Source organism: Sylvia atricapilla, chromosome 5 (genome assembly GCF_009819655.1).
Source record: "Sylvia atricapilla isolate bSylAtr1 chromosome 5, bSylAtr1.pri, whole genome shotgun sequence".
Taxonomy (NCBI): Eukaryota; Metazoa; Chordata; class Aves; order Passeriformes; family Sylviidae; genus Sylvia; species Sylvia atricapilla.
Window position 1 is genome coordinate 22950483 of NC_089144.1, and position 24299 is coordinate 22974781.

The 24299-nt window shown below is 50.9% G+C and overlaps 1 protein-coding gene across 1 annotated transcript in view; it reads left to right on the forward strand.

Moving 5' to 3' along the window:
- Nucleotides 1–24299, forward strand: part of SHANK3 (SH3 and multiple ankyrin repeat domains 3) — a 78471-nt gene that overhangs the window by 12115 nt on the left and 42057 nt on the right. The window contains 4 exon segments of the mRNA XM_066319579.1: nt 843–956; nt 3912–3987; nt 10787–10869; nt 18302–18426. Coding sequence (XP_066175676.1) covers nt 843–956; nt 3912–3987; nt 10787–10869; nt 18302–18426 — 398 coding nt within the window.

A 24299-nucleotide genomic window follows, 5' to 3' on the forward strand; every position in this document is an offset into this window, starting at 1 on the left:
GGGGTCAGGTCTTGGCAGGAGGTTTGGAATCCCCATCCCTGGATGTGTCCAAGGAATTCCTGGAATTCCACTCGGGGCTGGGATAGGGCCCAGTTTGGACTCATTGATCCATTTTTCCAACCTCTGGAATTCCGGGAGCGAATTCACACCTGGGGAACACCTGGAAGGTGCTGCTGGGATTTGGGCATCCAGACTGGGAGAATTTGGGAGTTTGGACGTCCAGAGGGGGTATAATTTGGGATTTGGGAATCTGGAGTGGCACAATTCAGGATCTGGACATCCAAAGTGGGAGAATTTGTGAACCTGGACATCCAGAGTGGAAAAATTACAGGATTTGGGCATCCAGACTGGGAAAATTTGGAATTCTGGCATCCAGAGTGGGAAAAATCAGGGATTGGGTCTCCAGAGTGGGAAAATGTGAGTTTTGGTCATGAATGGTGGGACAGTTTGGGAATTTAAGAATCTAGAGTGGGAAAATTTGGGAATGGCGTATCCAGAGCGAGAAAAAAATTCAGGAATTTTGGAATTTATGCAGCCAGAGTGGGAAAATTTGGATATCCAGAGGGGGGAATATTTATGGGAATTTTGGCATTTGGAGTGGCACAATTTGGGGATTCTGGCATCCAGAGTGGGAAAATGATGGGAATTTTGGCATCCAGAGTGCAGAAAATCCAGGAATCGCTGATTTTCCAAAGGAACTAAACCCACGGAAAACTTTACACTCCTCAACTTCCCTCCAGCTTTTCCTCCTGGATTCCCGCTTGGACTTCCCCGCCATCCCACGTCCCGTTTTTCCCTGGGTTTCCCCCTCCCTGATTCCCCGTTTCCCGTGTTTCCCGCAGTGCTGAGCATCGGCGAGGGCGGGTTCTGGGAAGGCTCCGTCAAGGGCAGGAGCGGCTGGTTCCCGGCGGAATGCGTGGAGGAGGTGCAGATGCGCCAGTACGACTCCAGGCAAGGTCGGTATATCCTGGAATTCCCGATGGGATTCCCCGGGGAATCACGGGAATGATCCTTCAGTGGGGTGGGGATGGAGGGAATTGTGGGAATTGTATCCCAAGGGGTCAATTCCAGTTGTGGATTCATCGTCAGGGAACGGAGAGTTTGGGATTGGTTGGGATGGGAGGAGAGGAGAAACTGGGAAAATTGGGATTGGTCAGTTGGAAAACGTTGGTATCCCAGAATTCCCAATGGAATTCCTGACAGAATCAAAAGAACGATCCTTTGGTGAGGATTGACGGAATTGTGAGAATTGTATCCCAAGGGGTCAATTCCAGTTGTGGATTCATTGTCAGGGAATGGAGAGTTTGGGATTGGAGCAGAGGAGAAGATGGGAATGTTGGGATTGGTCAGTTGGAGAACGTCGGTATCCCGGAATTCCCAATGGATTCAAAGGAACAATCCTTCAGTGGGATGGGGATGGAGGGAATTGTCTACCAAGGGGTCAATTCCAGTCATGGATTCATCGTCAGGGAATGGAGAGTTTGGGATTGGTTGGATGGGAGCAGAGGGAAAACTGGGAAATTGGGATTTCCATGCCTGGACAAAGGAGGATCCAGGGGATTTTATCCCTTTTCCCCAATTTCTGACAGGATCCAAGGCGGGATCAGGATCTGCTCTCGGGGAATAAGGGATGGGAAAAGAGGGAATGGCCTCAGCCCCACCCAGGGCAGGTTTGGATTGGATTTTTGGGAATTTTTCCATGGAAAAGGGAGGTCAGACCTTGGCAGGAGCTGCCCAGAGAGGTTTGGAGTGACCATCCCTGGAGGTGTCCAAGGAATTCCTGTAATTCCGCTCAGGGCTCTGTGGACTCTGTGCCCTTGGAATTCTTCCCCAGACTCTGGAATTCTGGGATTCCATGATTTCTTCCCTCTCCTGCTCCAGGTCCAAAATAAAGGATGGGAAAATCCCCATTCCCAGGAATGAAAGGATCAAGAATCTTCTTTTTACGTGGAGTTCCTCCAATTCCAAACTCTCCTTGGGACCAGAATTCCTGACAGTAGGAAAATTGTTCTTCCCACATTCCAAAGGGGGATTTTTTTCCCTCATTATTTGCAATCTGGGAAAAAAATAGGATAGGGCACTCCTGGTTATTTTTCCAGCATTCCCTCATTGCTGCTGGAAAAGCTCCTGGAATTCCATCCCATCCACATCCCACAGATCCACATCCCATGGATCCCATTCTGTGCCATCCTCTGGACCCCACAGATCCCATAATTCCAACAGATCCCATAAATCCCACAGATCCCATAAATCCCACAGATCCTATCCCGGATCCCCGGGCTCGCTCCCGTCCATTCCAGCCTCTTCGGTGTCCCGGCTGTTCCCGGCTCCATCCATCAGCTCCCTGACGGCTCCATTAAAATCTTGGCTATTTTTGGGAGCCGGGCAGGGAGCAGAGCCACTGGGCCGTGGACAGCCCATAAATCCCAGATTTTCCTTGGGAATGGGATCCGGGAGGGGTTGGGGGAATCAGGGAGAATGTCCGGAGGGATGAGGGGGATTGGGAATTCTGAAGTGCTGCGATGGAGGGAGGAGAGAATTCCTGAATTCCTGTGGGAAGGGGAAATGCCTGGAAAAGCCAGGGCTGGATGGGCTCATGAAGCTGTTGGGATCTGGGAATTTGGGATCTGCTGGGAATTCCTTTCCTCCTTCCCTGCCTCCTTCTCTCCTTTCCCCTCCTCTTTCCCGGATCCTTTCCTTTCCTTTCCTTTCCTTTCCTTTCCTTTCCTTTCCTTCCTTTCCTTCCTTTCCTTTCCTTTCCTTTCTTCCTTTCCTTTCCTGTCCTTTCCTTTCCTTTCCTTTCCTTTTTCTTTCGTTCCTTTCCTTTCCGTTCCTTTCCTTTCCTGTCCTCTTTCCCTTTCCTTTCCTTTTCCTTTCCTTTTCCTTTCCTTTCCTTTCCTTCCGTTCCTTTCCTTTCCTTTCCTTTCCTTTCCACTTTCCTTTCCTTTCCTTTCCTTTCCTTTCCTTGGTCCTTTTCCTTTTCCGTTCCTTTCCTTTCCTTCGTTGCCGTTCCTTTCCTTTCCTTTCCCGTTTCCTTCCTTTCCTTTTTACTTTCCTTTTGCCTTTCCTGTCCTTCCTTTCCTTTCCTTTCCTTTCCTTTCCTTTCCTTTCCTTTCCTTTCCTTTCCTTTCCTTTCTTTTCCCTTTTCCCCTTTCCCCCTTTCCCCCTTTCCCCCCTTTCCCCCTTTCCCCATCCCTCTTTTTCCGGGGCACATCCAGCCCATCTTATGCCGATTTTTAGACCTTTCCCGGCCTCTCCCCTCCTCATTCCCACCGGGAAGCTGTTCCTGGATCTGCTCCCTGCTGCCGCCTCCTGGTGCCGAGCGGGATCTTCCCAGATTTCTCCTTTTCCTTGGAATTTCCCTCTGGAGTCAGGTCTAGGAATCCCTCAGACCAGTGAGGATTTTCCCGCCCTGATCCAGGTGGAGAAGTCCCAGTTTTTATTCCACATGCTGCCACGTAGGAACTTCCCAGATTTCTCCTTTTCCTTGGAATTTCCCTCTGGAATCAGATCCAGGAACCCCTTGGAGCAATGAGGATTTTTCCAGTCTAATCCAGGTGGAGCTGGGAAAGGGCTGGAAAATTCCAGAGGGAAAATTCCAGAGGGATCATTCCCAGCTTTTCCCACCCATCCCAACCATGCAAAAGGAAGGAGACAGAGCAAGAATGTGGGGTTTGACTTTTCCATAGGGTCGAGTCTCCTCTGTCATTCCAGCCGGGAATTTGGCTGGAATTTCCGCCTGGATGATTCCCAGGAAAAGCTTCGACATTCCCAAGAATTCATTTGCCACACGGATTCTCCTGATCCCGGGAGAATTTCCTGCTTAGAATGGAATTCCTGGGGTTTGTGGATCCCTTTGGCAAGGAGGGAAAAGCTGGGAATAATTCGGGATTTGGATTTTTTTCCCGCAGAAACCAGGGAAGACCGGACCAAGCGGCTTTTCCGGCACTACACCGTCGGGTCCTACGACAACTTCACCTCCCACAGGTAAGGAGCCTCTCCCGGGAATTCTGGGAATCCTCCTTTCCATGGAAAAAATCCACCGCTTTCCTCACGGAGGTTTGAAATTCCATGGAAAGGGGGTTTTTTTCTGGGAGTTTTGGGCAGTGGGAGGAATTCCAGGAGAGCCAGGGAGGGAGAATCCAAGAATTTGGGGAATTCTGGGAATGTGGCCGCAGTCCTGGCTCATATTCTGCTGGATGATCCAAACTGCTGGAGAATTCCGGGAATGTATTCCCATTCCTGGTTTGTTTTCCAATGGAGAATCCAATGTTCTGGAAAAGTTTGGGAATGCGGTGCCATTCCAGGCTCCTGTCCCATTGGAGAATCCAAAGTTTGGGAATGTTTCATATTCCTGGTTCATGTTCCAATGGAGATTGCAACTTTCTGGAGAATTCTGGGAATGTTTCACATTCCTGGTTCATCCCAGTAAAGGATCCAACATTCCAGAGAAGTTTGGGAATATTTCCCATTTTTCCCTTTTTCCAGGGAAGTTTCTTTCCATGGAAGCCAAGTGGATCCATGGATTTCTGGGTATCTTGGAGCTCACCCACAACATTTTCCTGCTTTTTTATTTTTTGGAGCTCCTTATCCCAAATTTTGCTTCCGGACTGTTCCCGACTCCGAGGAATTTGTGGAATTTGGGTTCATTCTCAAAATTCCTGGGATTTGCTGAGGGAGAAATGAAAATTCCATCGGTTCAGGGGAAGGAGAGGCTGGACTGAATCCGTGGGAATCCCGGGAAAAGGGATTTCCTTTGGGAATCACATCCCGGGAGAACACCGGCAAGGAGCTCTTGGCCAGGAGTTGGAATTCCTGGGAATTTTCAGTGGGAAAACCTGGAATTCCAATGGAGGAGTGGAGCAGGAAAGGGAATTTCAGGAGCTGGATCCAACATGGAAAAAAAAACCTCGGGAAGATCCCCAAAATTCCTCGGAGTCAGGAATGCTCAGGGGAGCAAAATTCGGGATAAGGAGCTCAGAAAAGCAGGAAAATGTTGTGGATGAGCTCCAAGAATCCCAGAATTCCATGGATCCACACAATCCCTCGGCCCAAGGCAAATTGAAGGGGAATTTACTGAGCTGGATCCAGGAAAAAACTTGGGAAGAGACCGGAGTAAGATTGGATCCACAGGGAGGGCTCAGATTGATCCTGCTCTGGGAAATCCTTTGGGAATTGTTGGGATTCCAGAGAAAATCTGGATTACGGATTCTGTGGGACCATGGAATGGTTTGGAATGATGGGGCATCCTCAGGAATTTCAGGATAAATCCGCATTGGACACGGAAAAACTCTCCCAGGATGGGATTCCCACCATTCCCAGATTTCCTTTGGAATCAGGAATCCCTCAGAGGAGGAGCAGGAGTCGCTCCAGAGCCCTGGATGTGCTGGATGCTCCCAAAATTTTGCTCATCCTGAAAATCTGGGACTGGACAAAAAGGGGACAGAGCTTGGAAAAAATTCACCTGGAGGGGACAAATCTGAGCTCAGCTTCATCCAGAAGAGAAATCCCAGTGGGAATTGCCTTTGGGATTAAAGGGAGGGATTAACGAGGCTCCAAATTAATTTGGGAATTAAAGCTGGGAGCAGCTGGGAAGGAGAAAAAATCAGGAGTGGGAGCCAATCCCGGATTTGTGTCAGGGATTAGGGGGAGGGATTTGACCGGGTTGCTGGAAAACAGGGAAAACATGGAAAAACACGGAGGGGGGAAAAGGGGATTTCTCAGTCCTGGAATTCCAGGGCTGGAAAAATGTGTGGAGAGAGAAAATGATGGAATTATGGAATCATTTTCCTGGAGCTGGGAAATCTGGGAATTCCTTCCCGTGTTCCCAAGGTTGGAAATGTCACAGGCAGAGGGAGCCGACTTTCCAATGGGAAAAGTTTTCCTTGGATTTCCCCGTGCTTCCTGGGCCTTTGGGTTGTTCCCGCTTCTCCCATTCCTCTGGAAATCTGTGAATTCCTTCCCATGTTCCTAAGGCTGGAATTTCCCCTTCCAAAGGGGCAGAGTTTCCACTGGGATTGCATCAGGAATGGGAATGGGATCAGGAATGGGGCCTGGAATGAGATCCAGAATGGGACCTGGAATTTTCCCTGTCCCTGTGGAATGCTGGGAGTTAAAGGTGGGCATTGGATCACGGAGAACTACAGAAAAGCCATGGAAAACCCGTGGAAAAAGACTGGAAAATAAAGTCCCGAGGCCAAGCAGAAAACCCGGAATATGATCTGGAACAGGAACTGGAATTGGATCTGGAATAGGATTGGGAATGGGATTGGGAGTGGGACCTGGAATTTTCCCTCTCCTTGTGGAATGCTGGGGGTTAAAGGTGGGCATTGGATCAAGAAACACTATGGAAAGGCCATGGAAGAAGATTGGGAAAGGAATTCCTGGAGAAGCCACCACCATCCCACCCTGAGGCTGAGCAGAAAACCTGGAACGGGACCTGGAATCCTGGGAATTCTCCGGAACACCGGGAGTTAAAGGTGGGCGTGGGTCTCAGCACCACCCCTGGCAATTCCAGCTCCTTTTTTAGGATCCCTGGGATGTGCGGGAATCAATGGAGCCCGCGGTGATTCATCCCTGGCCTCTCCCACGCTGCTTCCCGAGGCTCCGGCTCCGGCTCCCACACCTGGATCCCACCCACATTCCCACATTCCCGGTGACGCTGATTCCCCGCTGAGGTCACGCTCCGCCCACATTCCCAAAGTTCAGGGGAAGGAGGGGAAAAAAAGCAGGAAAAGTCACCCAGGAGACACCTGGAAGAATTCCTGGGAAAGAAACCCCAAAAAACTTGGAGAAAGCTGGGATAGCAAAAATTGTCCCAGCCTGGATTATCCTGAATCCCTTTTCCCAACCCAAATCCTGGGATTCAAAAAGAAAAGTGGGAACTGGGGAATTCAATTCGGTTTTCATGGATCTGTTGCGTTATTCCCATCGGAAAACCATTGGAAGGGTCCCAAGTTCCCAGGAAAATGCCGGAATGTTGGAATGGCTGCAAAGGGATTCCAATCCCTGGGAATTTTTGGGGATTCCTCGAGGAAAATCGGAGTTTGGCTGAAGCTGCTGGAGAAATCCTGAAATCCATGGAATTCCTGAGGTGGGAAAATGCCACCGAGAATTCCAAGAATTCCTTGGACACCTCCCGGGCTGGGAATGTGCTGTTGAGATGGAAATTCCATGAGATGATCCTGGAATGGGGTGGGTGGGAACGGAGCCGAAATTCCAACTCCAACCCTTGGAATTCTGGCCCAGCCCCAGAATTCCTTCCCAAATCCCATCCATCCCTGCTCTCTTCCCCATGGAATGGAAACAGCAGCTCCATGGAGCCCCTCCGGTGTCCTCGGGCCAGAATTCCCAGTTTTTCATGGATTTGAGGGTTTCCTAAACTGTTTTGTCCAAGGAATGGGACAAAAAATCCAGGAATTCCAGGAGCTTTCAGTCCCTTCCCACCCAAACCATTCCATGATTCCAGGGAATTCCTGACCCTCCCTGATCCCAAAATTCCAGAGGTGCTCTCAGCCAATTCCAGAGGCTCGGGAATTCTCCCAGTGGGATTCCATGAAGAATTTTCCTTCCCTCCCTCCACATTCCCATTTCCATGGAATGCCACTGGTCCGGCCTGGAGCTTTTCCAGCTTTTTTTCCGTGATTCCATTAATCCCATCCCAACAATTCCAAGAGCTGGGATCCCACAGTGGGCGCATGTTGTGATCCAGGATTTGGGAAGCGGGAAAACGCTCCAGAATTGGGAATTGTCTCCCTATGGAATGGATTCCCAAAGTGTTCCTGGCAGGATTCTGTTCCCTCCCCGTATTCCCAGTGTTCCAAGGTTTTCCTTGGCCCCTCATTCCCTCATGGAATCCCTGTTCCTTGGGAATGGATCCGTGAGGAATTCCCGCTGCCAATTCCAGGTGTTCCAATGCTCCCCGCCCCTCCCTAACATTCCTGTGGTTTTCCATCTCTTCCCATCATTCCCATTGTTCCCTTTCTCTTCCCACCTCTTCCCATTGTTTTCCATCCCTTCCTGCCATTCCCATCATTTCTATCATTCCTATAGTTCCCATCATTCCCCATCATTCTCATCGTTCCTCATTATTCCCATTATTCCCATCACTCCCCAACATTCCCACTGTCCCCATCCCTCCCCAATATTCCTGTCGTTCTGTCACTTCCATCTCTCCCATCTCTCCCCATCTCTCCCACTGTTCCCATCTCTCCTCGTCCCTCCCATTGTTCCCAGTCATTCCCATCCCTCTCCATCATTCCCATTTTTCCATCTTTTCCCATCTCTCCCATCTGTCCCCATCCCTCTCCAATATTCCCAGTCATTCCCAATCATTCCTCATCCCTCTCCATCCTTCCCCATCATTCCCATTGTTTCCCATCCCTTCCCAACTCTCCCCATCATTCCCATTGCTCCCTGTCACTTCCATCCTCTCCCCATCCCTCCCCAACATTCCTCATCCCTCTCCATCCCTCTCCAGTATTCCAAATCCTTCTCCATCTTTCCTCATCCCTCCCATTGTTCCCATCCCTCTCCAACATTCCCAATCATTCCCCAACATTCCTCATCCCTGCCCTTGTTCCCATCCCTCTCCAACATTTCCAATCATTCCCAATCCTTCCCCATCCCTGCCCATCCCTCCCATTGTTCCCACCCCTGTCCAATATTCCAAATCATACCAAATTATTCCAAATCATTCCCCATTGCTCTCCATCCCTCCTCATCACTCCCATTGTTCCCACCCCTGTCCAATATTCCTAATCATTCCCAATCCTTCCCCATCCCTGCCCACCCCTCCCGATGTTTCCCTCCCTCTCCAACATTCTCAATCATTCCAAATCATTCCCCATCACTCTCCATCCCTCCTCACCCCTCTCCAGTATTCCCAATCCTTCTCCATCTCTCCTCATCCCTCCCATTGTTCCCATCCCTCTCCAATATTTCCAAATCATTCCAAATCTTTCCCCATCCCTCTCTAGTGTTCCAAATCCTTCTCCATCCCTCCTCATCTCTCCCACCTCTGCCCATCCCTCCCATTGTTCCCATCCCTCCTTATCCCTCTCCAATATTCCAAATCATTCTTCACCCTTCTCTGTCCCTCCCCAGTATTCCCAATCCTTCTCCATCCCTCCTCATCGCTCCCATTGTTCCCATCCCTCCCAATCATTCCCCATCCCTCCCATTGTTTCCCATCCCTCTCCAACATTCCCAATCCTTCCCATCTCCCCAGTATTCCCAATCCTTCTCCATCCCTTCAAATCCCTCCCATTGTTCCCATCTCTCCCATCCCTCCCCTCATTCCCCATCCCTCTCCAACATTCCCCATCATTCCCAACCATTCCAAATCATTCCCCATCTCCCCCCATCCCTGCCCACCCCTCCCATTGTTCCCACCCCTCTCCAACATTCCCAATCATTCCCAATCATTCCCCATCGCTCTTCATCCCTCCCCATCTCTCCCATTGTTCCCACCCCTGTCCAATATTCCAAATCATTCCCAAACATTCCCAATCGTTTCCCATCCCTGCCCACCCCTCCCGGCGTTTCCCATCCCTCCCCTGGCTCCCTCCTCTCCTCTCCTCCCGGATTTTCCCGGCTCCTTTTCCCGGATTTTCCCGGCTCTGATGTCAGCCCTGCGGCTCCGCTGGGAGGGACCCGCCGCCCCCTCCCCCTGCTAGAGCCGATTTTTGGGGAGGGGGCTCCGATCCCTCCATCCCTCATCATCATCATCATCGTCCCTCCGCCGCTGGATCCTTTTCCCGGCTTTCCCCCCCCTCTCCCGGCGATCCGTCACTTAGCAACGCCCGAGGAATTGGGGGAATTTTGGGCTCGAACCCGCCGGGATGAGGATTTAAACTCTGCCCCGCTCACCGCGAGGACGCACGGCCGCCTTCATCCAAAAATCCCGGATTTCTTTCTCCTTTTCCCGCTTTTGGGAAGTGCGGGAAGAGAAGAGACGATTCTTCCCCCTCCCTAACTCCCCCCCACCCCGATGGGGTTCGGCGTTTGAAAAGCTCCGGCTGCCGAAATTCCCGGAATTCCTGCGTGGGCTCCGGATCCCTGCATTCCTCTGCAGGTGACTGCCGGGGCCCGGTGGGCAGCAGGGACAGCCGAGATTTTAGAGAGAGAGAGATATATATAATTTTTTTTTAATTCCCTCCTCCTTTTTTTTTTTCCCTCCTTTTCCTCCTCCTCCTCTTCTTCCTCCTCCTCCTCCACGCCGAGGCCGAGGAGTCGCTTTTTTTCCGTCTTTTTGGTGTGACTTTGGGCGCTTACAGAGAGGAGAAAAAAAAAAAAAAATGGAAAAAAAAAAAAAAATGAAAAAATCATCCAGGGAGAGAGATAAAGAAAAAATCGAGAGAGGAAAAAAAATCGAGGAAAAAAAAAAAAAAAAAAACCCAACTAAGAAAAAAAAAAAAAATCGAGGAAGAAAAAATCCAGAAAAAAAGAAACCGAGGGGAAAAAAAAAAATCCAGGAGAAAAAAAAAATAATCCAGGAAAATTAAAAAAAAAAAAAAAAAAAAAAAAAAAAAAAAAAAAAAGAAGAGAGCGAGAGAAAGAAGGAAAGAGAGAGAAAGGGAGGGGAAGCGGATCCCTGCGGAGATGAAAGGCTGGATGCGAAGAGGTCTCCCGGTGACAGAGGCCACCCGCGGCCGGTGACAGAGGCCACCCGCGGCCGGTGACAGAGGCCACCCCCGGCCGGTGACAGGGGCCACCCGCGGCCGGTGACAGCGATGGTGCTGCGCTCTAACCCGGGCATCGTTCTCTTGTGCTCTTTCCTGCCCAGTGACTACATCATCGAGGAGAAGACGGCCGTGCTGCAGAAACGGGAGCATGAGGGCTTCGGCTTCGTCCTGCGAGGGGCCAAAGGTGAGCCCACAATGCCGCTTTTTCCCGGGTTTGGGGGGGTTTAGGGGATTTTTCTGGGTTTGGTTTTTTTTTTTTTTGAGGTTTTTTTGGGGTTTTTTTCCCGGATTTTTTGGGAGGTTTTCAGAATTTTGGGGTGGTTTTTTTCAGAATTTTTTTGAGGCTTTTTTTTTCAGAATTTTTTTGGGTTTTTTTTTTTCTTTTTCAGAATTTTTGGAGGGTTTTTTTCCGGATTTTTTTGGGGGGTCTTTTTTTTAGGATTTTTTGTTGGGTTTTTTGTCCCCCAGAATTTTTTGTGGTTTTTTTTTTGAGGATTTTTGAGTTTGGTTTTTTTTTTCCCTGGGAAGCTCCGTGGTGGAAGGGCTCCACAGGGGGATTTGGGTTGAGGGTGGTGCTGTGGAATGAGGCTGTGGGTTTGGGGGTTTTGGGGGGGGTTGGGTGCTGGTGGTGGGATTTTTTTGGGAATTGTGGCTCTTTTTTCCCTGGGATTCAGGATTCTCATTCCCAGCAATCCTGGGGGGCTCCAAAGGGATTTTATTCCCTGATTCTCTGCCGTGTCCTGGTGCCGAGTCTTGGAATTTGGGGGGGTTTGGTGCCGGTTTGGAGGATTTTGGTGCTGGTGGTGGCTTGGAATTTTTGGGAATTGTAGCTCTTTTACCCTGGGATTCAGGATCCTCATTCCTGGCAGCCCTGGGGGGGCTTTAAAGGGATTTTAATCCCTGGATTCCCCTGGTCCAGTGTCGTGTCCAGCTGCTATCGTGGCTCTCTCAGAATTTTGGGCGATTCAGTGCTCGTAGTGACTTGAAATTTTTGGGAATTGTGGCTCCATTTCCCTGGGAGAATGAACGGCTCAGGATCCTGGGGGGCTCCAAAGGGATTTTCCTCCCTGGCTCGTTCAGTGTCTGAGGTTGGGAATTGGGATTTTGAGGGTTTTGGTGTTCGGAATTTTTGGGAATTTCCACTCCTTTCCACTCAGGGAATGAGCAGCCCCTGCTCAGCTCAGGATCCTCATTCCCAGTAATCCTGGGGGGCTCCAAAGGGATTTTAGTCCCTGGTTCTGTGCCATGTCCTGGTGCCGAGTCTCAGAATTTGGGGGTTTTGGTGCCTGTGGAATTTTTGGGAATTGCGGCTCCTTTTCCCTGAGGGATGGACAGCTCGGGATTTTAATTCCTGGGGGGCTCCAAAGGGATTTTATTCCCTGGATTTCCCGGGTCCAGTGCTATGTCCTGCTGCCATCGTGGCTCTCTTGGAATTTTAGGGGATTTGGTGCTGGTGGTGACTGGGGTTTTTTGGGAATTGTCATTCCCGAGGGATGAACAGCTCGGGATCCTCATCCCCAGCAATCCTGGGGGGCTCCAAAGGGATTTTCCTCCCTGGCTCATTCAGTGTCATGTCCTGAGGTTGTAGCTTGGAATTTCGGGGGTTTTGGTGCATGGAATTTTTGGGAATTTCCTCTCCTTTCCTCTCAGGGAACGAACAGCCCCTACTCAGCTCGGGATCCTCATTCCCAGTAATCCTGGGGGGCTCCAAAGGGATTTTATTCCCTCATTCCCTCTTCTGCTTTCCCACTTTCTGGCGGGCTTTTTTTGCTGTGGATTTTGAATTTTGGGGAGAATTTCCCCTCCTTTTCCCTGTGGGAACTGCCCAGCTCCATCCATGGCTTTTTGGGCTTGGAATTTCTGGAGCTTTTCCCTGGATTTCGGCCGGGGGAGAGTTGAGGGGATTTTGGGAAACCGGTGAGAGGCTTTTCCTGCTGCTCCCACTCCCCGGAGCTCATCCTGAGGTTTTCCCAGGGCTGAGATCTTTTCCTGGGATGTTTCCATGTGGCTCCTTTGGTCAGATTTCCACCTTTCTTTGAAAAAAAAAAAAAAGAAAAGAACCCCTTGGAAATTTGGGAATATTCCTATGGATTTAGGGAAGAGGAGGAGGGAAAAGAGACCTCTCCACCCCCAGCATTCCCAGGCCAGCGGAGCTGTTTTCCACGTGGGAGGAGGAAAACTGGGAAGAGCTGCTCCTTCCCGTGGATGCAGATCCAGGCTGGAATAAGATTTTTTTTCCAGGAGAATTCCTGGATTTTTGTTTTCCGGGAGAATTCCTGGATTTTTGTTTTCTGGGAGATTTCCTGGATTTTTGTTTTCAAGGAGAATTCCTGGATGTCCCATTTCTTCCTTCCCTCCCTTCTCCCAAGGTTTGCCATCCCAAAACTGGGAATCTTGCTCCCGTTCCTGGTGGATTTTGCCACACCAAGTGGCATCAAAATGGCATCCGTGGGGAATTTTATTTTCTGGGATCAAATCCTGCAGGTTTTGTGTTGGAAAAAATGGGAAATTTAATCCCATTCCCTGATTTTTTTTTTCCCTTCCTGGTTCTTCTCCCATTCCTGATTTCCCTTCGTGTGCCCAGGCTGAGGAAAGGGCTCAGAGCAGGATTCAGGAATTCTGTGGGATTCTTTGACAGTTCTGTGGGATTATTCAGGAAATCTGTGGGATTTAGGAATTCTGTGGCATGTGGGATTCAAGAATTCTGTGGAATTCTTTAGGAGTTTTGTGGGATTCTTTGGGAATTCTGTAGGATTCTTTGGAAATTCTGTGGCTCTGTGGTATTCAGGAAATCTGTGGGATTCTTCAGGAAATCTGTGGGATTCAGGAATTCTGTGGGATTTGGGAATTCTGTGGGATTAAGGAATTCCCTGGGACACAGGAAACACATGCATGCAGAAAGGTCCTGGCCTGGAAGATCCAGAATTCTGGGAATGCTCCCTCTGGAGCAGCAGATTCCCAGATTAGGGAAGTGGTTTGGAATCTCCCCATTTCCCATCCCCTCATCCCAGAATTCCATGGATTTTAGGCCGGGAATTGGGCCCGTCCATGGCACCACTGCTCACTTCTGGATTTTCCTGGAAAACCAATGGGGAAAAGAGGGAAAAGGGGCTGGAAAAGGCCAGGCTGGAGCTTCATCCCAGGCAGGGGGATTTGGGGATGATCCTTGAAGGAATTTGCTGCAAATTCCTGCATGGAATTTTCCCATCCTGTGCCCTTCCCTGGGGGTGCTTCTAGGGAAAGAGCTCTGCCCACCCTGGGGACCTTCCCAGCCCCTCCCGGCTCTGGCTCTTCCCAGCTCCCCAGGGGAACATCCCATGGATCCCATCCCGTGGATCACATCCTGTGGATCGCATCCCATTGATCCCATCCCATCCCATGGATTTGAGTTATTCCCATTTTCTTGCGGTCCCTGCAGCACTTGGAGCTGGGCTTTCCCCGCATCCAATCCCTTGGGAATTCCCATCTCTGGCTCTCCCTGGATCCCTGGAATTGCCCAGGTGGGATCACGGAATGTCATCGTGGAACGGGATGAGCTTTGAGGTCCCTTCCCACCCTTCCACGAGTTCACGGTTCGATGGATCACAGGGATCTGCCCTAAAATCCAAATGAAGGGAACGAATCCAAGTTTTTTGCTGGATGGGATGAACTTCTCTTGGCTTGGGTGGAGAGAACCAGAGTATTCCCAAAATTCCCAGAATTATTCCTTCCTGTGGATCCAATCCAAAAGGGAAGGGAGGAGCGGGAACTGGGAACTTTGCGGGGGTTGGATATTCCAGGTGGGAATTCCCTGAGCTCGGAGCTTGCCGGGCTCTGTGGGATCCATGGGTCCTTTGGGAATTCCCTGAGTTTAGAGCTTTCCGCCATCTCTGCCATTGGAGAACCTTTTGGGAATTCCCAGTGTTTGGAACTTTCTGGGATCCATGGGATGGGGATCTGCTCCAAGTGCCTGAGCACTCCAGGGCTGACCAGGGTGGAATTTGGAGCTTCCAGGGTGGAATTTGGTCCCTCTTGATGGCATTTGGTGTCTCCAGGATGGATTTTGGTGCTCCCAGGCCTTCCTGGTAACCCAGCTCTGCCAGGGCTCCTCCCACAGCTGGCTTTGGAATTCCAGCTGGGAATTTTGGGAATTTAAGCCCAGGAATTCCCAATTCCCCAACCAGAGCCGTGGTGGCTCCTCAGGGGGTTCCGACAGGGCTTTCCAGAATTCTGGAGTTTTGGCGGGAAAGGCTGAACCTCCTGGGCACGGAATTCCCCTCATTCCCAGTGTGAACTTCCAGGATTGAATTCCCAACTTTTCGGTTTGGTTCTCCCATTGGATGGGAGACTCTTCCCGTGGGATTTCCTCCCTGGGAGTGCCTTCAGGGATGGATTTCCAGGATTTCCACACCTGGAGCATTCCCTGGATGGAGTTGGGATGGTTTGGTCCCAACCTGGGTTTGGGAATGACTGAGCTGGGAGAGGTGGGTCAGAATTCCCAGAATTTGCTGGGATCAGGGATGTCCTTCCCCTCTTTCTTCTCCCCTCCCCAGGGGCTGGAAAACCTGGGATAAAAATTCTGAAGGCCAGGAGGGGGCTTGGAGCACCCCGGGATTGTGGGAAGTGTCCAAGGGTTGGAATTGGGTGGGATTTGGGTCTTTTCTCATCCAAACCATTCCGAGATTCCAGAACCTGGGGAGCTCATCCAGAGAAGGCCACAAGGATGAGAAGGGATTGGATCAGCTTCCCTCTGGAAAACTGGGAATGTTTTCCAGGAGAAGGGAAGGCTCCAGTGAGAGCTTCCAGAACATTCCAGGGCCTGAAGAGGCTCCAGGAGAAGTTGGAATTTGGGAAAGGAATGGAGGGACAGAACACAGGGAATGGGGAAAAGGGAGATTGGGGTGGGATTTGGGAAGGAATTCCTGGCTGGGCTGGAATTCCCAGAGAATCCCTGGATTCCTGGATTGTCCAAGGAAAGGCTGGAGCAGCCTGGGAGCGTGGAAGTTTTCCTGCCCATGGAATGGAATTGAAGGTCCATGGATCCCATCCCAAAATATTCCAGGATTCTGGGATCGAGGAGGCTTCAGATCCATCCCGAGGGATTTGGATGGAATTCGGGGATGAAAAAGGGAAGGGAGACCCATCTCGGAGTCCTGAAATTCCCAGGGAAGCCCTGGATGCCGAAATTTCCTTGGGATGGATCCAACGTGAGGCTGGGAGAGCTGGGAATGGAGGGAATTCCCTGGGAAAGGGGAGATTGGGGTGGGATTTGAGGCAGGAATTTCCAGAGAATCCCTGGAATGTCCAGGGAAAGGTTGGAAACCCCTGAGATCATGGGAAGGTGTCTCTGTGTCCCTTTGTCCCCTCCTGGATGAAATTTTGCACCCGGAATTTATTCCAGAGGGAGGCCACTCCCAATTCCCGAGCTTTTTCCTCTTTGCCGGATCCTTCGGGCTCCAGTGGCACTTCCCAAATCCCAGATCACGACGCGCACCCAACGTGGGCTTGTGGCTCCCAGCACACGAAAAACGCCTGGAAAAGTGCCTGGAATGACACATGGATCACTCAGTGGGATGGATTGGCCATGGGATGGGTTGGGATCCGTGGGATGTGCCATTCCAGCCGTGAAATTTATCCCAGAGAATCCATGGAAGTGCCCATGGCTCGGACACTTGGCGCAGCTTGGGATGGCAGGAGATGAAAATCCTGGAAGTATCTTTGGAAGGGTTTGGAGAGCGCTCTGATATTCCGTCGGGAGGTCTAAAAATAGGGATGAGTTGTCAGGCTGTTTCGCCACTTCTCCCGGGAAAGGCGGGAATCGTGGAAAGCCGTTGGCGGGAAGCAGCTGAGAAGCTTCAGCACTCGGAGAGGGGCGGCAGGGAAAGGTTCCCCCGGGGTGTGATCCGTGCCCGAGTGGAAAAATCCCGCCTGAAAAATGCGGGGAAAAAATGGAGAAAGGAGAGGAAAGTCTTGGATCCAGTGAGAAGGGAGGGGAGTGTTGGGAATGTTGCTGGAAGGACGTCAAAGGATGACGTCAGGGCTCTCAGCTCCTAAAATTCCAGGTTTTTGGGGATAATTCGTAGGGATGAGAATTTCTCCTGGCTCCTGATCCGCTCCTGGCGGGTTTGGGAATGAGGAGACCCTGTGGGAAGGGCTCAGCTGGGAGGGAGAGGGATGAGGGAAAACCGGGAATGCGGAAGGGCAGGAAGGATTTCATGGATGAATTTTCCTTGGGCTGAATTGTCCCAGTGGGAATTTCTCCCATTTATCCTGAGCTTTGGTGTGTCCAGGTGGATCCTCTGGATCCGTCCCATGAGCTGAAGGGTTTGGATGGACCCAGGGTGGAACTGATGGATCCTGGAAATGGAAAACCCTTGGAAAACTCCCTGTGCTGTGATCCCAGGAGATCCTGGGGGATCTTCGGGATGGGCTTTGAGGTCCTTCCAACCCAAACCACGCCAGGACTTGGGAACTGTGGGATCCCGGCCCATGGAATGCCGGCAGTGCCTCGGGAAGGGTCCCCGAGCCCCCCCTGGGCTGGGCAGAGACATTTGGGATCATTTCTCCATGGAAAGGGGGGCTCAGGCCTCGGCAGGAGCTTTGGAGTCCCCATCCCTAGAGGTGTCCAAGGAATTCTTGGAGGTGGCTCTGGTGGCACCGGGCACAGCTGGGACTCGGTGCCCTTGGAATTCTTCCCCAGCCTGGAGAATTTGGGAATTCTGTGCTCACACCCCTGTGAGAATTCCCAGCACATCCCGGTTATCCAGGGAATGAGCCCTGGGAAGAGAGGGAATGGCCTCAGCCAGGCCAGGGGAGGTTTGGACTGGATATGTGGGAATTTTTCCATGGAAAAGGCAGTCAGGCCTTGGTAAGACGTTTGGAATCCCCATCCCTGGAGGAATCCAAGGAATTCCTGGATGTTGACTCTGCTCTGAGCAACACCTCCCAGTATCCCAGGTTGCTCCAGCCTGGTGGATTTTTTCAGGGAATTCCTGGAGTTTCAATCCCTGGAAGTGTCCAAAGAGCCTGAGGATACTGCACTTGGGAATGTGGGGCAGGGGGGGCTTTGGGACTGCTGGGAATGGTTGGATCCGATGGGATTGTCCAAGGGATTTCCTAACCCAAATGACTCCGTGACTCCATTTTGGATTCCTTCATTCGTTCCATTGTTGATTCCATCATTGATTCCATGATTGATTCCATCTTGGATTTCATCACTGATATTCCATCGTTAATTCCATTATTGATTCCATCATTAGTTCCATTAATTATTCCACATTAGTTCCATCATTGATTCCATTATTGATATTCCATCATTATTTCTATGATTGGTTCCATCTTGGATTCCATCTTGGAACTCATCGTTGAGGTGGGAACAGGGACAAGACAAGGAGACACAACCTCAACCTGTTCCAGGTCATCTCTGGGTTGGATAACGGGAAAATTCCCTCCTGGAATCCTCATTCCCAGTGGGATTCAAATTCCCATGGATGCAGCATTTGGGGACACGGAGCAGGAGTTGACCTCCAAGGGCTTTTCCAACTCCGTAATTCCGTGACTTTAACAATGCCGTGGCCATTCCCTTATGGAATTGCCTTGGCAATCCCTCAATCCCTGGTTCCTGTTGTGTTTTCCAGCCGAGACCCCGATCGAGGAGTTCACGCCCACGCCGGCATTCCCAGCACTGCAGTACCTGGAGTCTGTGGACGTGGAAGGAGTCGCCTGGAGAGCAGGATTGCGCACGGGGGACTTTCTGATCGAGGTGAGCCCCTCGTGGAATTCCGCCCCTTGCCCGGGAATTTTTGGGGGAATTTCCCAGGAGTTTCGGAATTCTGGATCAGGAGGAGCCAGAGTCCTCCAGGTCATGGAGCTTCCAGAGGTTCTCCGGGTGTGAATCCAGAGGGTTCCCAGCGTCCTTCAGGTGTGGATCAGGAGATTCCAGAAGCTCCCCTGGTTTGGATTAGGAGGATCTGGAATTCTCCATATTTTGGAACTTCCAGGAGTTTTCCAGGTTTGGATCAGGAAGATCCAGAGTCCCCCAAATGTGGATCCAGAGGGATCCAGAGTCCCCCAGGTCATGAAACTTCCAGGAGTTTTCTGAGTGTGGATCAGGAGGTTCTGGAATTCTTCAGGTGTGAGTCAGGGGAATCTGGAATTCTCCAAGGTTTGAATCAGGAGAATCTGGAATTCTCCACATGTTGGAGCTTCCAGGAGTTTTTTCCAGGTTGGGATCAGGAGGTTCTGGTGTAGATCCAGAGGGATCTCCCAGTGCTGGTGAATCCTCTTGGAATTGTGGCTGCTCCATCCCATGGAGAATACAGCGGGATTTCAGGAAATTCCCTGGATTTTTTAGTTATTTGAGGATTTTCCTGGCTGGAGGAGGAACCTGTGAAGTTCTTGTGGGATTTGCAGCATCCTGGGCTGGGTGGGAACAGGACAGGGCTGGAGTTTGGAAAGGTGGAATAAGGGATTTTCCAATGGGAAATCCAAGGAATGATTCAGCGGGTGGTCCAGGAGCTGCTTTGATTGGAAAGGGATCACGGAATGTTGGATTCCAATGGAATGGGATGGATCCTGCTGGGAGAGCTGGGAATGTTCCCCTGGAGAGGAGAAGGCTCCAGGGAGAGCTTCCAGCACATTCCAGGGCCTGAAGGGGCTCCAGGAGAGCTGCAGAGGGACTGGGGACAAGGCCTGCAGGGACAGGACACAGGGAATGGCTTCCCACTGCCACAGGTCACGGCTGGATGGGATCTTGGGAATTGGGAATTCCTGGCTGGGCTGGAATTGCCAGAGAATCCCTGGATCCTTGGAATATCCAAGGAAGGATTGGAGCACCCTGGGATTGTGGAATTGTTCCTGGAATGAGCTTTGAGGTCCCTTCCCACCCAAACCATCCCAGAATTCCACTTGGGATAAATCTCCGGGGTTTTGTGCTGCCAGATGTGCTTTAGGTGGGAATCTGATCCCAGTTTTCCTTCCCACTGAGGATTTCAGGCTCCTTCTCCATGGGAAGCTGGGAGGAGCCCTGGGATACTCCCACTCCTGCTTGTCCTGACAGGAGAAGGAGGAAAACAAAGCCTGGAGGGATTTGGGATGGCTGGAGGCTCCTTTCCATGGAGAAATTCCCATGTAATCCAAATTCCCAAATATCCAATCCAAACCTCCCCTGGCCTGGCTGAGGCCATTCCCTCTTTTCCCAGGGCTCATTCCCTGGATAACCGGGATGTGCTGGGAATTCTCACAGGGGTGTGAGCACAGAATTCCCAAATTCTCCAGGCTGGGGAAGAATTCCAAGGGCACCGAGTCCCAGCTGTGCCCGGTGCCCACCAGAGCCCCGAGTGCCACCTCCAGGAATTCCTTGGACACCTCCAGGGATGGGGACTCCAAAGCTCCTGCTGAGGCCTGACCGCCCTTTCCATGGAGAAATGATCCCAAATGTCCCTGCCCAGCCCAGGGGGGGCTCGGGGACCCTTCCCGAGGCACTGCCGGCATTCCATGGGCCGGGATCCCACAATTCCCAAATCCCAGCGTGTTTTGGGTTGGAAGGACCTCAAAGCCCATCCACTTCCATCCCCTGGACACCTCCTGCTCTCCCAGACTGCTCCAACCTCTCCTGGGACATTCCAGGGATCCAGGGATTCTCTGGGAATTCCAGCCCAGCCGGGAATTCCCAGTTCCCAAGATCCCACCCAAATCTCCCCTTTCCCAGTGGAAGCCATTCCCTGGGTCCTGTCCCTCCATCCCTTCCCAAATTCCAGCTTCACTCGGAGCCCCTTTAGGCCCTGGAATGTTCTGGAATCTCTCCTTGGATCCTTCTCTTCTCCAGGAGATCATTCCCAGTTTTTCCAGCCCTGGAACAGCTCCAAGGCCTCCTCTGGATTCGTCCCCATGGATTCCGGAGCTGGTTTGGGAATTCCCTGAGGTCTTCCTTCCCCACTGGGAATTTTCCCTTTTCCCTCCGAGCTTGTTTTTTCCATGGCATCTAATTTCTGGATTTTCCTCCTTTCCGCCTTTTCCATGGGTAATTCCCCAGCTCCAGCCTGGGAAATTCCATGAACTTCCTTTTGGGGCCAGTGTGACACCAGGAATGTCCCTGCTCCGACATCCCTGGAGCTTCCCTGAGGGTTCCCAGAATCCTGGAGCTGTTCCCAAGAGCTTCTCCTCAGAATCCCGGGATCCCTGAGCTTGGGAAAGAATTCCAATGGCACCGAGTCCAAGCTGGGCCAGCCCAGAGCACTGAGTGGAATTCCAGGAATTCCTTGGACACCTCCAGAGTCCCTCAAGTGTGGATCCAGAGGGATCCAGAATCCCCCAGGTCATGGAACTTCCAGGAGATCTCCAGGTTGGGATCAGGAAGGTCTGGAATTCTCAAGGTGTGGCTCCAGAGGTTTCAGACTCCCCACATTCCCTCTGGGAATTCTGGGATTTGATCTCCAACCTCAGCAATTCTATGATCACATTCCAGGAACGGCTCCAGGAGGAAATTCCTGGTGCCAGAATTCCCCAGTTTGGGTCAGATTGGGAAAATCCCACCAGAATTTCAGAGGAAAATCCACAATTTCCAGCTTTTTGTCTCCCCTCCCACATATCCTGGCAAGTTTTAAATCCTGGAATTTTTTTTTTTCCACGAGGAGCCTCGGAAACTGAGAACTTTGGTCACTTCCATGAAAATTCCAGGATTCCTTAAAGGATCCAGGTCGGAATTCCCAGGATTTGGGCTACGGACATGGCTGGGAATCTGTGGATATTTCCAGGATTTACAGATGGATTTTATTGTTGTCTGGAGGGGTTTTTTAAAGGAAAAACAGGAATTCAAGGAAAAAGTGGGATCCCAGCATCACCTGGGGGAGCTTTGGATGGGATATTCGGGAATGTTGCTCCATGGAAAAGGTTGGGAAGCTTTGGAAGAGGCGATTGTCGAGTCAAATCCTTGGGAATATTAAAAAAAAAACCCTGGATTTGGAAATGTGGGTTAATGGTGGTCTCCGAGGGCTTTTCCAACCTCAACAATTCCATGGTTTTCTTTGGGAACGAGGAAAACTCCTGTTCTGGGCATAGGGTGGGAATGGGACGATCCAATCCCAAGCATTCCATGATCCCAATGAACAAAATTCCAGGTTGTTTTTTTTTTTTTAAGGAGCCTAAAAATCCAGGAGAGGAGGAAGAGGGGAAAAAAAAATAATTTCCCCCTCTGGAATTGTGGGAATCTGGGAGAGTTGAAACATTCCCGGATCCTCTCCCTGCTGGAAAAGGTCAGGAAGCCCCCCCCAAAAAAAGCAGGAAATGCGGATAATTCCGGCTCCAGAGCGTGGGAGGTTGATCAAAAGAAAAAAAAAAGATCCGAGGAAATATCAAAGGCCAGGATTTGGGATCATCAGGATTTGGGATCATTGGGAATTTGGGAGCTAGGAAAAAAAAAATTAAAAAAAGAGGGAAGAGGCTGATCCAGCTCTGTTTTTATTTGATGGGAATGCTGAAAATTTGGGATATTCTTGTGCGGGGAAAAAAAAACCCAAAAAAAGCTGGAATGTTCTGCTCCAAGTTGGGAACGAATCCGGAGCTCGGATTTCTCCGTAACCAAGGAGAGAGGAATTCCTAAAAATAGCCATTCCCAAATTACGGGCCTTGGGAGAGCAGATCCCAAAAATTTCCAGGACGGAAGGTCTGGGAATTCTGCTCAGCCCCGGAATTCCAGAGCCTTGGGATGAGGATTGGTCCTCTCCCAGTTTTCTGGAGGCAAATCAAGGCTGGGAATTCCAGGATTTGGATTCCTGGATTGAAATTCCCCATGGAATTCCATGGGAGCAGAGATGGGGCTCAGCTTCTCCCAAGGGTTTTGTTGGAGCGTAGGAATTCCTTAAAAACTGTGGGATTGGGGTGGAAATAAACGGAATGAGGAGACAATTCCCAACAACTCCCTGCCTGGATCCGGTTGGGAATCAGGATCTGATCCAAGGGAAAAGGGAGTGGGGTGAGAGGCCTCAAGCTGAGCCGGGAATGGAATATTCGGGAAAAAATCCTTCCTGGAAAAGGTCGGGAAGGGGGAAGCCCCATACTTGAGGGATTTCAAATCCATGGATCAGGCCCGGGAATGCTGGGAATGTTCGCGGCAGGATTTCCAACGTCGAGGATTTCCTTCCCAACCCAGGAATGGCTGAGGGGAAAACTTTAGGAATTCCCTGGAGGTTTCAGGCTGGGGAATTCTCTTGAGAAAAGGGAATTCTCCCAGAAATCTCTGGATTTCTCCCGATTTTTTTTTTTTTCCTCTTGGTTGGATGCGGCAGATCCTGGAAGGACAAAATTCCAGAGCTCCCTGGAATTCCTCATGTGGATCCCGGATGGGGATGACTCAGGAGGCAGGAAAAGGGAGGAGGATTCCGGAATTCTTTGCCTTGGAATGTGGAATTCCAGCAGTTTGGAAGGAGCTCAGGAGAGAATTCCCTGGAAAACCATTCCATAGATTCCAGTAAATCCCGTGGGAATTCGCCCATGGAATGGGATGGACTTGGAGATCCAGCTGGGATCCTCGGGAATGCTTTGGGATCTGGATGATCCCAGATTCTCTGGAATGGGAATCCCAGGATTTCTGCTCTTTCCCCTTGGGGAAGGTTGATCCCAAAATTCCCTGAGTTCTTCCCAACATTCTGTGTTTATCCCACGGATCTGGCCCTGAGCCCATTCTGGAAATCCAGGATTCCTGGGAATGTTTGGGATCATCGGCACCTCAGGCTTCTCCTGGGATGATGGGACAGAATTCCACAAAAGCCTGGAATGCTTTGGGTGGGAAAGGCCCTTCGGTTCCAATCCAAGGGCGAGAAAACTCCCCCGATCCCAGAGGGCTCCGACTTTTCCTTGGACACTCCCAGGGATCCAGGGGCAGCCACAGCTGATCCCAAAATCCAGGATCAATCCTATCGCAATCCATCGAGATCCAGGGAATTCCAGCTCTGGGCACAGCCGTGGGACAGGGAAAAGCTGTTCCTGAATCCCAGATTCCTCAGGGAGCCAATCCCGGGATTTTGGGACTCCATGGAGGATCCGAAGGCTCTTGGAAGCAGCAGATTCCTGGGAAATCCCCAAGCGTGGAAATCCCTCCAATCCCATCCGGAAACTGCCGGAATATCTGGAGCTGGAAAGGATCAAAAGGGCTCAAATCCAGGAGGGGCTGGAATATTCCTCCTCCTACTGTTCCCGCCTTTCCAGAACCTGGGAATGACCATGGGAACATCCCAGGGAATAAAAGGAGAGAAAAAATCAACCAAACCATAAAAACTGTGGAATGCCAAGTACATTCCAAAAACCCGGGAGAAATTCCCTTTTCCTGCCACCACCCGGCCCTGGGAGAGCAGCGGGATCTGAGAATTACTGCATCCGGACAGGGAAATCCAGGGAATGCTGAGTGAGTGATCCAGGAGGGAAAAGTGGGAATGAGGCACCGAGCCCAGTGGGAAATCCCGGGAAAATCCAGGATCTTTTTGGGATCTCCCAGGAGGAAACAGAAATTCCCATTTTTCCCCTCAGGATCACCGTGTGGTGACTCCCAACAGCCACAAAAAAAAATGGGAAAAGCTGGAAAATCTGGGAATTTTTGTGGGTTTAACTCCTGGATTTTGAGCCCTTCCAGGAATCCCCAAC